General features: G+C 34.7%; 1 protein-coding gene across 5 annotated transcripts in view; it reads right to left on the bottom strand.

The window, feature by feature from the left end:
• LOC129420438 (cadherin-18) overlaps nt 1-16,560 on the bottom strand; it is a 340,672-nt gene that overhangs the window by 135,704 nt on the left and 188,408 nt on the right. For 3 of the 5 annotated variants that reach the window (XM_073867160.1, XM_055175343.2, XM_055175341.2), the window contains one exon: nt 2,789-3,456. In XM_073867160.1, coding sequence (XP_073723261.1) covers nt 2,789-3,037 — 249 coding nt within the window. In that variant the 5' untranslated portion in view covers nt 3,038-3,456. Of the gene's footprint in view, nt 1-2,788; nt 3,457-6,437; nt 6,616-16,560 lie in introns of those variants that run through there. The other 2 variants (XM_055175342.2, XM_055175344.2) reach the window with 2 other exon arrangements.

Below are 16,560 nucleotides of genomic sequence, written 5' to 3'. Positions count from 1 at the left end.
TCAAATGTGAAACACAAACCAATAAGTCAAGCTGCAGTTCTGAGCAGCTGTTTCGCTGTGCTAAGCTAAACTTCATGCAAAGAAGTGATCGATCAAGACCAACGGTCACAGACAAGTGATGGAATATGGTGAAAGAAAGGGCAAAAGGTTATTACCTGATATACAAATTTATGATGTACATGAGGTTATAAAACATTATCCGGATTCAGTCTTAAACTGCTGTCATACCTCTGTACAGCTTAAACCAGTAGAAGATGTTTGCTGGGCTTCAATATTGACCAAGGTACTTGGTATGAGTCAGAGGCTTTAAAGGGTCAGGCGTTATTTTGCACATTTTGCGTCTTTTGCAATATGCATGCGGTTCATTGCGCTCTTTTCTCCAGGCACGTTACAAGAACAAACCAGATAGCTTCACCCTTTTACCTATTAACAGCTGTGTCCCAATTCGAAGGCTGCAACCTCCAAAAGCTGCATTCTAAGACCGATTGCGTCACTGCAATGCGACTGAAGGCAAGTAAGGCCGTCCCAATTTGAAGGCTGCTTAAAATGAAAACTCAAAATGTGTCCTTATTTCTCTGCGCTGCTAAGGATAGAACGAATGGATCCTTTCACAGCCTACACCGCATACTTTAAAAATGACTTGAATTTGTGCTTAAAACAAGGAAAAACATTTGCTAATGGGGTAAAAAAAAATCTTTAACTTTTTTCTTAAACACTTAATTCAAGAAAAAAATATTTTTTTTACGCATTGGCAGGTTTTTTATTTTTATTTAAACATAAATTCACTTAAATTGTATATTTTTTGTCTAAAAACTAGACATACACTGCAAAAAAATGATTTTCAAGAAAACATTTTCTTAGTATTTTTGTCTTGTTTTCAGTAAAAATATCTAAAAATTCTGAAATTAAGATGCTTTTATTGATGAGCAAAACAACCCAAGAAAATAAGTTTAGTTATTAGACCAAAAAAATCAAATGTAAGTAATTTTGTGCATAAATCAAGCAAAAAAATCTGCCAATGGGGTAAGCAAAAAAATCTAAACACCAAATTAAAAAAGAAAATGCTTACCCCATTGGCAGATTTTTTTGCTTGTTTTATGCACAAAATCACTTAAATTTGATATTTTTGTTCTAAAAACTAGACTTATTTTTTTGGGTCGTTTTGCTCATCAAGAAAAAGCATCTTAATTTAAGAATTTTTTGATATATTTACAAGACAAAAATACTAAGATTTCATTTTCTTGAAAATAATTTTTTGCAGTGTGTAACTCAAGAAATATTTTGTCACCATATTGGTAGATATTTTTGCTTGTTTTAAGCACATATTCACCTAAATTGTATATTTTTGTCTAAAGATTTTTCCCCCTTTTTTGTCTTGAAAACAAGATAAAAATACTAAGTAAGAATGGAATTTTTTTTACATTGTATGCTATCCCAAGATTCATTGCGCACCTGTAACGGCTGAATATAACGGCTGGATATTTGTATTAATATTATTCTGTGTATCTGACATTTTTAAGGTTGATATAATGTTGGTTAGTTTAATCTACATCAATGTGTCATATTTTCCTAAACAAAATTAATATTTTTCTGGTTTCATATTTTTTCTAATAAGTCAGAAAAATCTCAGCTTTTCCCACTGACTGGCGCGGTGGGCGCGTACAGCAGGTGACTTATGGATCCTCCGAAGGTTAGACCGTCATATTTCAATTCTTTTCATGGACTTTGAAGGCTGCGACCTCCAAAGAACGAGTACACGCTTTTAACTCTTTCGCCGCCATTGACGAGATATCTCGTCAATTATCTCGCCAATGACGAGATTTTCCGTCTTTCCACAATACCGCTATTATCCACCAGGTGGCGCACGTCCGCAACTTATACAACCCGGAAGTAGCACCTTATGTGAAAGAGAAAGAACTCCGTGTATGTTTTAAAGATCGCTCTGCATGTAATCTCTATCAAAAGTCCTTCACAAAAATGGAATTATCTCAGCTTTTTGCTCAAAATTGGGTGTTTTTGAAGAAACCTACTCATGTTTGAGAGGTGATTACAAGAGAACTAATGAAGGTAGAATACAACTTTTTTTTTTTTAAAGCAGAGGGTCTGTTCTTTAATTTGATATATTGTTTGTTTATATATTTAAAGGAGAACATTTTCTGGAAGGAATTAAACCTTTGTGAAAATCATGAAAAATGCTGGCGCTGGCTGGCAACTTTTTTTAAAAAACGCTGGCGGGGAAAGAGTTAAGGATGCGTCCTTCGAAGGACCCAGCTTTCGAAATGGCACACAGCTAATATTGGAAAGTGCGGCTTATGGTCACATAGCAATGGCAAACGCTTTGGAAAAAAGGAGAAAATCTGCGTGGACGCATCTTCTGTGCAGTTTTAGATGTGAAATGTGAATGGCCCCATATAGTCTGTTTCACTATAGTCTTAGTAGAGTTCTGTGTTTTCAGACTAGTACTGATCTGTATGTTAACATACTATTTTAGTCTTTCTCTTTAAGGAAAATATTACTGACTTATCAGGCCCCAAACAATGCCAACACAGGAAAGAAAACTGTCTGTCAAGCCATTACGATAACATGGGTTATTAACTTTCATGTTTGTTCCAGCAGACATGACACTTCTTACTGTGTGGATATGATAATCAAAGTGATCATTTGCATTAAAGTCTTATGCATTAAACTCTTATGCATTTACAAGAGAGGTTGTGTTATTTAAAACAAAAGTTATGACAAGTAACTCGAAGGAACATACAATATTTTCTAAGTAATATTTAGTTCTCACCTTTCCTACATATTGTGCATCTGTTCCAATATGTTCCTCTAAGACAAAGAATTGGTTCCATATCCATCCCCGTTTGGGTCGATGGTGCACTTCTGTTTCCCCATCCTTGGTCTGGTTGTGACTGTGAGTTGCATTGTGGTTCCTGGCAATGACTTTGGCCTGGCTGTAATGACTCGCCTCGTAACTCCTCTCCAGAAAACACAGGCACAAAAGTACAGGACACAAACAAACGCTCGGGTTCACCTTCATGACTGCAAAACAGGTGTGAAATTCCCAATATTCCAAACGAATTCCAGAAATGATTGAAAATTCCCAAAGTTCTACAATATTCCAAATGCACAGTGGTATTCCAGAAATGGTATATTCCAATGGATATAGATGGTTTCCAAATCCCCCTCCTCCTCCTGGTCATCAACCACCGATCACCAGCCACCTCTGCTCCTTATTCCCCCCTCTGATGGTCTCTCGGAGGGGCTCGAATTAATCAGACGCCGGACCAGGGGTCCAGAAAGCTGCATCGAGGGTCATGTTTCAATCGTACATCTCTCAGAGGCTGCGAAAATGCATTTACATCATGCACTTTAGAGGCTCTTGAGGTGGAACGTGGCTGTGTTCAAGCCCAGCAGCGACAAAGATGTAAGAACACAGCGGCAGCCATGCTGAATTTCCTGTAAAACAAAAGATGTACAAGCAGATTTAATTTTCAAATTGCTTTTGATCATACATGTGGTTACTGTACCTTCTTGTGAAGTAAATGACTAGTTTACCCAAAATTGAACATTTAGTTACCATAACATTTTTTTTCTTCCATGAAACACAAAAATATCTTAAAATGTTGTTGTTTATTACACACAACAAAAAGAAATGATGATTTGATTTACACTGGTAAGGTATACTACTCAAAGGTAGTTAGTATGACTACACAAAATGCATTTCTTTTTAAGTATGCACATTGGCCGCTACCAGAAGCTAGTTATTGTAGTTTATAATTCACTAAATATGGATATTTTTACTACAAAATTGCATTGATTACCCTCAGAAGGCCTCTATTAACCCACTAGAGCCATCTGGATTACTTAATGGATGGATGCACTTACAATATAATTTTCTAATATAACTTTGATGGTGCTTGTCTGAAAGAAGATGGTCATATGAATCTTGGATGGCTTGAGGGTGAATAAATCATGGGGCAATTCTCAAAAAAAAAAAAAAAATACTAAGAAAGAAAAAAATACTAAGAAAGAAATCTTCTCAGTCATAGTCAATGCCATTTGCCATCATGATTTCTGAAGCTTGCAGTATAAAAGGCAACTATTAATGTTGAAAAGTTACACTGGAAAGATTACTTTATTACTTGGTATTTTTGTCTTGTTTTCAGTACAAATATCTAAAAATTCATAAATTAAGATGCAGTTTGACCTAAGAGCAAATGACCTAAGAAAATACATAACATTTAACTGAATTTGTGATTAAAACAAGCAAAGAAAACCTGCCAGTGGGGTAAGAAAAAAAAATCTTGAATCTTTTTATTAAACACTTTATTCAAGAAACATTTTCTTACCCCATTGGCATATTTTTTTGAAGCACAAATTCACTTAAATTGTATTTTATTTTTGTCTAAAAACTACTTGTTTTCTTGGGTCATTTTGCTCATAAAGAAAATACATCTGGATGTAAGAATTTTTAGGTATTTGTACTGACAAAAATACTACACTACAAAAAATGATTTTCAAGAAAAAAAATCTTAGTATGTTTGTCTTTTTTTCAGTAAAAATATCTAAAAATTCTTAAATTAAGATGCTTTTTCTTGATGAGAAAAACGACCCAAGAAAATAAGTCTAGTTTGTAGACCAAAAATATCAAATTTAAGTGATTTTGTGCATAAAACGGGCAAAAAAAAACTGCCAATGGGGTAAGCCGTTTTTTCTTGAATTTTTCTTGAATTTAGTGTTGAAAAAAAGAGAGATTTTTTTGCTTACCCCATAGGCAGATTTTTTTGCTTGTTTTATCCACAAAATCACTTAAATTTGATATTTTTGGTCTAAAAACTAGACTTATTTTCTTGTGTCGTATTGTTCATCAAGAAAAAGCATCTTAATTTAAGATTTTTTAGATATTTTTACTGAAAACAAGACAAAAAAACTAAGAATTGTTTTTCTTCAAAATCATTTTTAGCAGTGTAAGAGTCAATTTTTAAAGTGTGCAAATTCAGATTTTACATTTTTGAGTTTCACGAATTAAAGACAATAATTCAAGATTGACAATATTTTCTTTTCATGTTATCCATTTCTTTAAGGAATTTATGACACTTCTAAAAGAAACCCATAAACAACAGATGCCTGGCACAGTTAGTCAGTAACTAATTACTGTAGCTTTAAGTCATAATCAATATTTGGCTGTTTAACAAGGCTTGCCAGAATGTAGTACTTCTGTATTTCTTCATTTACAGTGATCGGTGCACAAGCTGATTGACTTTTACAGTCAATGTCAGTTTCTCATCTTAAATAAGCAGCTTGTAGAAGAGTTAACATTTTGCTTTAAAAAACATATCTAATGTAAAGCCATGATTTGTTCAGACCTGTTACAGTATGGTACACAGATTGATCAGTGCAATTTTACATTGTGTGCCATTTCATCATGCTATAAACAATTTCAGTGAATAGCAAGGAGCTGCTTGATCTCTGCTGGATTCCAGTTTGCAGACATTTTGTTTTGATTGTGAATGTTAATCTGCATTTAAAACATGTGTCAAAGAGCTAAACAACATCCTCACTATGACACACCCTATACGGGACTGTTGCTGACTTTTGTCAACATATATAGTATGCATTACGAGAATGTTATGGCAATGTCTATAAAATATAATTATTCATTGAAGGATTTCCAGAAGTTTCTTGAAAAACAAACTTATAAGAACAAATGACTTTCAACCACAATCAGCTTGCATGCATGCACGAGACTCAATTACAGCTCAATTAATGACTGCGACAGACTCTTCATACTTTTAATACTGACATGTAAAACCCTTTAAAAAGTAAACACTTGAAATCCCCTTAAAAATGTACATGGATTAAAAAATATGTTCTGGATTCTTGAATAATCTCCATGTTGGAGCAAGCTCTTCACTCTCAGACAGTAAAACAGCTCATATTTATTTTGAGGTGACATCTCAAAAGAATGAGAGTTGTTAAACCAAGACTGTAGTGAGAGAGGAACGAATCACTATGACAGAAGGAAAGGAACGAACACTTAAAAGGTGCAGTAGTGTCAGCGTTCTCAATCAAATGACTGGAGTGCAAACAGTAGAAAACTAGTTCATATGCATGCACTGCATAAATATATAACGTGGTAATGCAGAGGCTCTGTTGATTTGTACAAATTGCACAAGCAGTGCAAAAGACTTGGATTTTATTTTCAGAAAATGTACCGACCATCTGACAGATATCACTGAAATACGAGACTTACTTGATAAAACTGACAAGCATGCATTTTGTAAATTGCAATCTTTTAAACTAATCAGAAATGTTATTTGCCTGTCAGGATTTAATGGTGGTGAGATTTTATTGACGATTTAAAATATTTCATCATGACAAAAGTTTTTGTTGTTTCCTTATTCAAGAAGATGCTGTAGGAACTGTACATGCATTACCTACATAGGAAGCCCGGGTCATTACCGAGACGGTTACCGAGTGAACTGGCATGCCTTAAATGGGCCGTGAGTCTCCTCTCTGTATTCCAGTGGGGTCTTAAATGTCGAACTTGCCTTGACAAGGTGCGTTGCAAATTTAAAGTGCTCCGGTGTGTGTGCATGTGCGTTGAGCTGCTCTTCAATCACAGTGTTGATGCAATTGTGTTCCTGATTATAATTAAAACACCCTTTGCACCTCTCTCTCTCTCTCTCTCTCTCTCTCTCTCTCTCTTTCTCTCTCTCTCTCTCTCTCTTATAGCTCACAGCTGTGCTCAATCAATGGCAGCTGGTCTCCAGTAGTGACACTTTCATACACCGGTAGAGACTTTCTTTACTGTGTGATCAGAGAACAGCAGGCTACATATTTCATGTCATTATGGTTTAGATAACAGTATCAGCACTGGGTTCTGCTTCGAAATTCTGTATTATTTATGCCAGCAAAGTGGAACCGACAGAACATGATGTTCAGATCTGTCCGTCAACTGAAAGTAAAGAAATTCAGAGCCCTATCATACACCCGACGCAATGCAAAGTGTTTTTTGCTAGTTTGAGCACGGCGCAATTATCACTTCACGTTTAGTGCCACATTGTTTAAATAGCAAATGCATTTGCACCCATTTTTGCACCCGTGGGCGTGGTCTGAAAACGAGGTGTGTTCAGGCGCATTGTCGTTGCTATTTTGAGGCAACTAAAATAGACTACGCCATTGACCAACTAAAACCTGGTCTAAAGTCTAAAGTCAATGCAAAATTCTTAAATTAAGATGCTTTTTCTTGATGAGGAAAATGACCCAAGAAATAAGTCTTGTTTTTAGACCAAACATATCAAATTTAAGTGATTTTGTGAATAAAACAAGCAAAAAAAATCTGCCAATGGGGTAAGCTAATTTTTCTTGAACATTTTTCTTAAACACTAAATTCAAGAAAAATTCAAGAAAAATTTGCTTACCCCATTGGCAGGTTTTTTGCTTGTTTTATGCACAAAATCACTTAAACTTGATATTTTTGGTCTAAGAAAATGTTTTCTTGAATGTTTTTTGTTTTCAAGAAATTTTTTTTTTATTTTTGTCTTGTTTTCAGCAAAAATATAGAAAAATTCTTAAATTAAGATGCTTTTTCTTGATGAGCAAAACGACCCAAGAAAATAAGTCTTGATTTTAGACCAAAAATATCAAATGTAAGTGATTTTTTGCATAAAACAAGCAAAAAAATACACCAATGGGGTAAGCAAATTTTCTTGAATTTTGTGTTGAATTTTTTTTCTTGAAAATATATATTTTTTGCAGTGTAATATTGTTTTTGTTATTTAAAGAGCGCGTTAGTAATATGCACCTATAAACAAGACAACAACGCGTGTTTGCTTATCACACACATGGACAGCACACAAAAGTTTTTAAATATGTGAATTTGGTTGGATGAAAACCTTATTTAAGTAATACTTTTTAAAACGCTTGCGGCATTGTCCGAGTGCTAAAACGTTTCAGCTCCTCACACGTTGGTAAATTCTTTATCTCCTGTCTGTTACAAATAAAGTATTTTTAGAGTACACAAACCTTTTCTTGCATATTTGTAAATTATTATTTTAGATTAAACTGATCATGTACTGTGGGCTGTCCATACATTTACAGCAATTAAAAGCCTGCTAATTTTACTTCCATGACTGAATGAAAACGACTTTTAAAGATTTTAATACAAAAATAAAAATACAAATAAAATCAGTGCAATTTTTTTAAATAAATTTTAAACTGGTGAAAATATAAAATATCGAAAAATTCTTAAATTAAGATGCTTTTTCTTGATGAGCAAAACGACCCAAGAAAATAAGTCTAGTTTTTATACCAAAAATATCAAATTTAAGTGATTTTGTGCATAAAACAAGCAAAAATCTGCCAATGGGGTAAGCAATTTTTTCTTGAATTTTTCTTGAATTTAGTGTTTAAGAAAAATGTTCAAGATTTTTTGCTTACCCCATTGGCAGATTTTTTTGCTTGTTTTAAGCACAAATTCACCTAAATTTGATATTTTTGGTCTACAAACTATACTTATTTTCTTGAGTCATTTTGCTCATGAAGAAAATGCATCCTCATTTAAGTTTTTTTATATAATATTTGTACTGAAAACAAGACAAAAATACTAAGAATACAAAGTCTTTTTTTGCAATGTAGCTCACACAAAAACAAAAACCTAACCCCACGTCATTTTTTTTAGAGCCCAAAGCAGATTTGAAAGATGTTGCTTGGGGGTTCAAGCAACATGAGGGTGAGTAAATAATGAAAATAAAGTTTTTATTTTTTTGTGAACAATTCCTTTAATGTTGTATTTGTTAAATCAATAAAGAAAGAAAAAGAGACATTAAGACAGAAGTATTGAGAAGCAATAACATTACAGCAGATAAATGATGATGGTATAGAGGAGAATGAGGCTTGGTGCTGCCTGAAGCGAGTATTTTAACAACCTGCTGTGACTTCTAACTGTGGACCCTCTGCTGATATCAAACTACAATAGGAGAGACGAGGTCAAACATCCCGCGGCAGAAAAGAGCGACAAAGATAGAAAGAAGAGGCTTTGGTAGAATATATTTTGTCAGACAGGATAGTAATCCCTCCACCTCACTGATAATACAGATACAGTACTGTTGCACATTGTTAAGACGTCTTAACATGAGGGAAGTTTGCATCACTAGAATGTTTCTGGTTAACCCTTTAGAACCTAAAGCAAAATAGGTTGCTTTCACACATTTTCATTTATAGGTAAGAGTTATGTGCAAAATACACCTGTTTTTAGACCCTTAAATTATTTTTTATTTACCGTGCCATTGTCGAACTGCGTCTGAACTTGGTCACCTTCCGGCTCTTATCAGTGTTGGGAAACAGTACAGCAATTTGTTGTTTATAAGACTTACAGGATTTACATTTCAAAAGCTGTCCATGTGTTGACATTGTATAGCATCAACAGATGTCTCTGAATGCTATCATTGCTGTAAATGAAGGCTCTTTTGCACATTTCATAGGATGTTTGTAAACAGACGCTTTACAAATTACGTTCTCAATGAAAAAACATTCAATACATGTAAATAGTACACACATGTAAACAGCTTAAAGGGGTTGAGCTAGAACGGTGTTTGCTTTCTTTGCTTCTCTACTGTGTGTTTTTCTGAATGCTTGACTAATGTATGTGCACTGTCTGCCAAAACTCTCCCAGCCCCTCTTATGTACATCATGAAATATACATAAAAGTTCAGAAAGAGCAGACAGTCAACAATAAAATTCACTCACTCAGCGTGAGAGAGGCTGAAAATACTCATAGCCCTAAAATTACAATGTGAACAAATGTCTCCAACACCTCATGAATATTCATGCAGCGTTACGAGCCAATTTTCACTATTTTTCTCAGCTGAAGGTGAGAAAGTGACAAAGAGTATGTTTGTTTTTTTGTCTGCTGTTTTGCAGGTTTAGAATTGATTAGATGGCACCTGCAAAAAAATGACAGTTTTCATTTCCGAATACAGTTAAACAGGAGTAAACCTCAGGTGTACTTCACAGAAAGCACAGAAATGCTAATTGGATCAATAATCATGAAAAATGTAAATTTAGAAAATCTCAGTAATATCTCAATCGTTTCTCATTTACAGCAGAAACGTATCTGAATGGATTTAAACTAGGGATGCACCGATAGGATTTTTTGGGCCGATACCGATTCCGATTTAAACAGACAACTTCTGGCCGATACCGATATTAAACACTTGTATACAATACTATACAGTTGGTCTATTAGCTAGTTTATTTCTGCATCAAATTATTTTTACTGAACATGGATTGGATCTAATTAACATTCAACTGACCAACATAATAAGAGATGCACAAATTAAGCTAAAACAAATATAATAAGACAGCATGACAACCTTCAAAGGTGGTTTTTGCTATTCAGCATTTATTTTATTAACAACATCAACTCATTTTTTACATATAATGGATTTCTTTATGCAGTTAATTAATAAACAATCGGTATCGGCCTTTCTCGTGCTATTGCTGATATGCCGATGGTTTCAAATTCATCAAAAATCGGCCGATAAATATCGATGGCCGATACATCGGTGCATCACTAATTTAAACACATTACTTTTCATGCCAATATAACTTCTATCTATATGAGTAGATCAGGTTCAGGTGCGTTTTGAAGTACACACAGCTGATTGGCCCTTTAACTTTTAGGCAGATCTTTTGCCTACGTCCATACTATATACTGTAGTAGGCGAAATTAGTATGCAATGCATGTAGTATGGCAATGCAATAGGTGTCCATTCGTCTATTCTTTACCATCCTGTGAGGCCATGCAAGCTTAGGTGCCACCGAATTAAAAAAATATATATAATAATACAATATAATTAAAAATAAAATACCGGAAATCTACGAATCGTCAGAAACTTTATTGTCATTTACACTATATGAAATGAGAAAATGGGTCTCATTCACTAATAATTGCGTATGTTTTTTGTATTTATATGCACACTTGAACTTCTCCCGAAAACTTTCCGCCTAATTCACAACGCGTAATTCACAATGACTTTGCGTAAAACTGTTCGTACGCACACTTTACGCACACTTCTGCACGCTTGATAAATGAGGCCCCGGTGCGTGCGAGAAGGAATCTGTGCATGTTACAAGTTCTCTCGCGCAAAGTGAAGCCCACAAACTCTCTCATGCGAGGAAAAGCATGCAATGCGCATGTTATGTGAAACAATGATGATAATAATATAACCTATCGCCAACTATCCTCATGAAAGCTTGATATTGGCGATACGTCTGGTGATCGTCGATACACAATACTATCATCTATCATCTACAACTCTAGTGTAGCAGGGTGGATTTTGGATCCTTTTTTTTGCTGGTCAGGCTGGAAAAAGCTTGACTAAGCTGGTTTAACCCCCTGGGGTCCAAAAACGCGGGGCCGCGTTTTGACGTGTTTTTTCCTTATCATGGCAGAATCAACTTAAAATACTCCATCATTAATAATCATACACTTACGTGTTTGACATCATTTGAAACGGTAAAGGGTCTTCTTTAATATGTGTTCATTCACAATAACAACAGATCTTTGTGTTTTTGTCAAATAAAGAAAATAAACAGGGTGTCCATCCAGACATTTCTGTCTCTCAAAACACGTTACAAAAATCTATTGAAACTCCGCGATTACTCGTCACACAAGCATGATACACACATCCAAAGAAAGCCTGAAATGTTTACTTTTAAACAAGCTAAATATAATCGAAAACAAATATTGCCAGTTTATGTAATCTGCATTGAAGTAAAGAGAGTAGCTACCGTTTTTCCTGGCTGACTTCATTATCTTTAATTTGGTCACGCCCACAGCTGTTGACATGGTAATGAAGACACGAGCTGTTCAACCATAACAAGCAAAGCGTAAAGTTTGATCAGATTTAAAGACTTTTTACCGCATGTTTGGATTATAAACTTTATTCACACACGTGAGGAATATCTTCATTTATGTCTCGACATTAAGGAAGAGATGCATTTATCTTTAACGTTACCCAAGAAGAACAATGGAGAACGCACTGCTGGATTAGAAGTAAGTAACGTTGGGACCCACCAGCTTGATCAACTAAAAAAGTGACTAAAAGCCCTCTAAAACCAGCCTCCTATACCAGCTTACCCCAGGCTGGGAGACCAACTAAAACCAGCCAACCAGCTTAGTCTGGTTTTAGCAGGTCTTTTCAGTAGGGTTTGGCTTCCGTTTTAACTTCTTGTAAGGCAGGATTACAGACACCATAATAAGCATAGCCGTTTCTCATATGAAAATGGTGGTGGTTCTCAACTCCAGTCCTCGGGACCCACTGCTCTGCACATTTTGGATGTCTCTCGTATCTGACACACTCAGTTCAGTTCATGGAATCTATCCTAATGAGCTGATGGTCTGAATCAGGTGTGTTAAATAAGGGAGACATGCACAATATCCAGAGCAGTGGGTCCCGAGGACTGGAGTTGAGAACCAATGTTCTAATACATGATAACATGTTCCTCTGTACACATATAAACATGCTCTAGGTTGTCAGTCATCCATACAAAAAAATCTCCAGGCCACGATGTCTTTTTATGTCTCGGCTATGATTTGTCTTTCTTAGCTTCTCTTTTTGACTGTCTCGTCTTTTGTCCACGGACCCGAGAGAAGCATTGGCTCTGTTGTTCTGTTCTCTGGTGTGCAGAGTTTTTGTAGAGAAACATGAAGGTCTGAAAGACATTGTAAGTTTAGTGGCCTAAATCACAACTGGATTCCATCTGGTCCGTTTTTGATGAAGAGACAAGAGAAAGTGAAAGAGAAGGAATAAAATGGGGGGGGGGGGGGTGGAGAACAGGAATCCTCCTGTATTTCTCATCACAGAACCAGGACACAGCCTCTGAGACAGTATCCATCTGCTGCTCTCAGCAGAGAGCCATTTTCACTCTGACAGTCTATTTACCTTTAAAACTCTCTTCATCGTTCTCTCGCTCTCTCTGTCTTATTCCCTTGCTGCATTGCAGCACACGTTGAGTTATGGTTTCAGTGATATCATGAAGCAACAAAAAAGCTCTTTACTGTGCAGTTCAAGACCCGCACAAGGGGTTATTTTATGTGGAGTGGACTCGGATGCGTGCAAATTCTGTAACTGTGGTAACTGCGTCTCATATGTATTTTTGTGATTGTATTTTTGTTATGGCATTGATTTTAACTCATTCCTCGCCAGTCGTTTTTTGAAAAGTTGCCCGCCAGCATTTTTTGTGATTTTCACAAAAGTTTCACAAAATTCCTTCCAGGAAAATTTTTATACATACACATATATCAAATAAAAGAACAGACCCTCTGCTTTCAAACAAACAATAAGCAAACAAACAAAATAAGAAAAACGTTTCATTCTATCTATATTTTTATCTCTGCTCATAAACTCTTAAACATGAGTATTTTTCTAAAAAAATAAATAAAAAATGTATAGCAAAACAGGCTTGTGCACAATTCAGAATTTCAGAATTGGCCTCCATTCAATTCATGAATTGGAATTTGAATTTGAATTGGAATTGGAATTGGAATGACAGGAAGTGGAATTAAATTCATGGCAATTCAAAGAAAATCCACAGTCACACAACAGAAATAATCTCACATACATTCAGTGTTAGGAAAGTTACTTTGGAAAATTGTTTGGCAACCATTTTAAATACCCGGTTAAAGTAAAGCATTCTGGGAAATTAAGTCATGTTCCATCGTGTTCCATAAAATTACAATTATAAAAAAATCTAACTTAATTATTTGTTATGTGACTAGAGTTTTTAACATGAATTGCTGGGGGAAAACATTTCCTGTTAATTTTATCTGTACAAGTAGTTCAAACTTATTTAATTTATAGAATATGTAATGCAATCATATCTGTCATATACTGAAAGCTTCATTTTTAACACTTCACTTACTGTATAATATGTGTATGAATTTCTTTGAATTTTTATTGAATTGCAATTCTGCTTCCTTTAATTCAAATTCTAAATCCTGTTTTTGACATCAATTCAAATTCAATTCAAATTCAAGAATTAAATTGGAATTAAGGAGTCATTCTCAATTCAATTCTGAATTGTGCACAAGCCTGTAGCAAAAAGCTGAAATAATTGCATTTTTGTAAAGAAATTTTGTTAGAGATTAGATTCAGAACGATTATCAAAACATACACAGAGTTTAAAATTAGTAAAAAAAAATTTGCTTCAGTTTTTTTATAAATTGGGTAAGTGCGCCTCTAGTGGATAATTGCCAGTGTTGGGGGAAACCCATTACAAGTAACGTGCATTACGTGGGACACCCAAGTTTGCATTAATATTGTTAAGGTTAAAGTAAGTAAAGTAACGCCTTACTTTAAAAATGTACACCTTAATATTTGAGTTACTTTTTTAAAAAAGTAACGCAAGTTACTTTTCAGTGTAATTAATTTGATAAAAAAAAAACATGTAGTGAATTAAACTGAGCATAGTCACATAGAATTACGCGCACTACACGTGCGTGCGTGGGAACAGTTTTGGTCATAAACTGAGATTGACATTTTTGGGATGGAAATATGCAATTTTTGAATGCAGAACTTTCACAGTCATAAAAAACACCTGCAAGGCCCGAAAGAGATAAAGCCTCAGCAAAGTAAAAAAGTAATGCAAAAGTAACGTAAGTATTACTTTCCATGAAAAGTAACTAAGTAACGCAATTAGTTACTTTTTGGGGGAGTAACTTAATATTGTAATGCATTACAAGTAACGTTTCCCAACACTGATGATCGAGGTATTACAGATTAACATAAAACCTCATTAGGAACCCATTTTATTTTATGCAAAAGTTTTCTCTTAATTGACGAGATAACTCGTCAACGGCGGGGAAAGAATTTAGTGTCCTGTTTTGTAATGGATCATAAAATAATGAAATTATTATTCTAAGAGTCAAAATATACAGTTTATACACTGTTCGAAATATTGGTCAAAATATGTACCCCAGCAGTCATTGGAGCAATACCATTTGAAGGGATACTTCACCCAAAAAAAAAAATTACTGACCCTCATGTTGTTCTTGTATGACTTTTTTTTTTTGAACACAAAATAAGATATTTTGATAAAAATGGTAAGCATGCAGTCAATGGTACCTATTGCCTTTCATAATAAGAAAAAATACTATGGAGGTCATTGGGTACCGCCAACTGTGTGCTTACCATCACTTTTTCAAAAAATCTTCTTTTGTGTTCAACAGAGTAAAGACACTCATACAGGTTTAGAGCAACATGAGGATGAGTAAATGACAACAGAATTTTCATTTTTGGGTGAACTATCCCTTTCATTTGTTACCAAAATTTACCTCTGAAGTACTTATATAAAATTATTAGGTCCAAAGCTAAAGTACATTTTGAAAGGAAATCACCCCAGTGTAGGGTTGTGCCGATAGACAATACTATTTTCTACTGACGATATAGTCAGACATATGGCCGATAGCGCTAGCTTTCATGATGATAGTTGGCGTGTTTGCCCATCATAGTTTCACATTAACATTCCCACATAACTTGCACTAGTCATATAGTCATCCTTGACAGTTTTTTTCTGACAGTGTATCATGGTAAACTAACACTGCAAACTCAAAAGACCTGCTGTATATGTATGCTTCAGTACACAGTGTAATGAGATAATAATAAATTAATTGTTGTGTTTGTAACTTTTGAAGCCTGTTTATGTACAGATATAATGCCTTTTAAATGTATTTTTCCTTATGCCTTAAATAATTCTGAAGTGAGCTACGCTTACAACCGAGTATTAATTTATAATAATGTGGCAAGTATATTTGTTGCTTAACAGTCGAACACAACCATTTGCATCATGAATAAATGATTAACTGCATTATATATAGTATATACAGCATATTAGTTTCTGTTAATAAATGTGTATAAGGTACCACGTGACTTCAAAAAAGTCTAGCGTCATCCTTAAAAATTGACAGTAAAACAAAAGTGCAGATATGTGACTAGATACTTGTGCTGTTTAACATCTTTAGGCAGATGTGTGCGCGTGTGAATGACAGCTAAAAAAAGTGAGATATCACACATGAAAATAACTTGATCTACTGTTTCATCTCTTGTTATGATAGTTTCAAGAGTGCCGTGAATTCTCACTTAAAAAGGTGAATGAAATATAAGTTCAGTCTCATGCAGATTTAGTAGTCAATGCAGTCTTTATGAGGACAATCACACTAAAAAAATCCTTGAAAACAAAACGGAAAGGATCTGTAAACACTTTACAACAGCTGAGATTTAAACTTTATTACCCCGCTGTTTCCATCTCTACATGTTGTGCAATTTTACTCGTCTGTTTATTGTATTTTCTTTCAATTTAAAGCTGCAGAGTGTAATATCTATCCCACTTATGGAAATGCAAAATTAATATTTTAAACTCGGTTGGTTCAGTCGATGTTGCCGTCGCACAGGACTGGATTTTCAAATAAACAGATCAATGGTTTTATAGCTTGTGCTTACACTTTTCAGGAAATCAATTTGTAAATGGATTTACTTATAGTCATCTCAGCATATG

Source organism: Misgurnus anguillicaudatus, chromosome 4 (assembly GCF_027580225.2).
Source record: "Misgurnus anguillicaudatus chromosome 4, ASM2758022v2, whole genome shotgun sequence".
In the NCBI taxonomy this organism is placed as follows: domain Eukaryota; kingdom Metazoa; phylum Chordata; class Actinopteri; order Cypriniformes; family Cobitidae; genus Misgurnus; species Misgurnus anguillicaudatus.
This window is presented reverse-complemented; position numbering and strand designations above follow the sequence as displayed.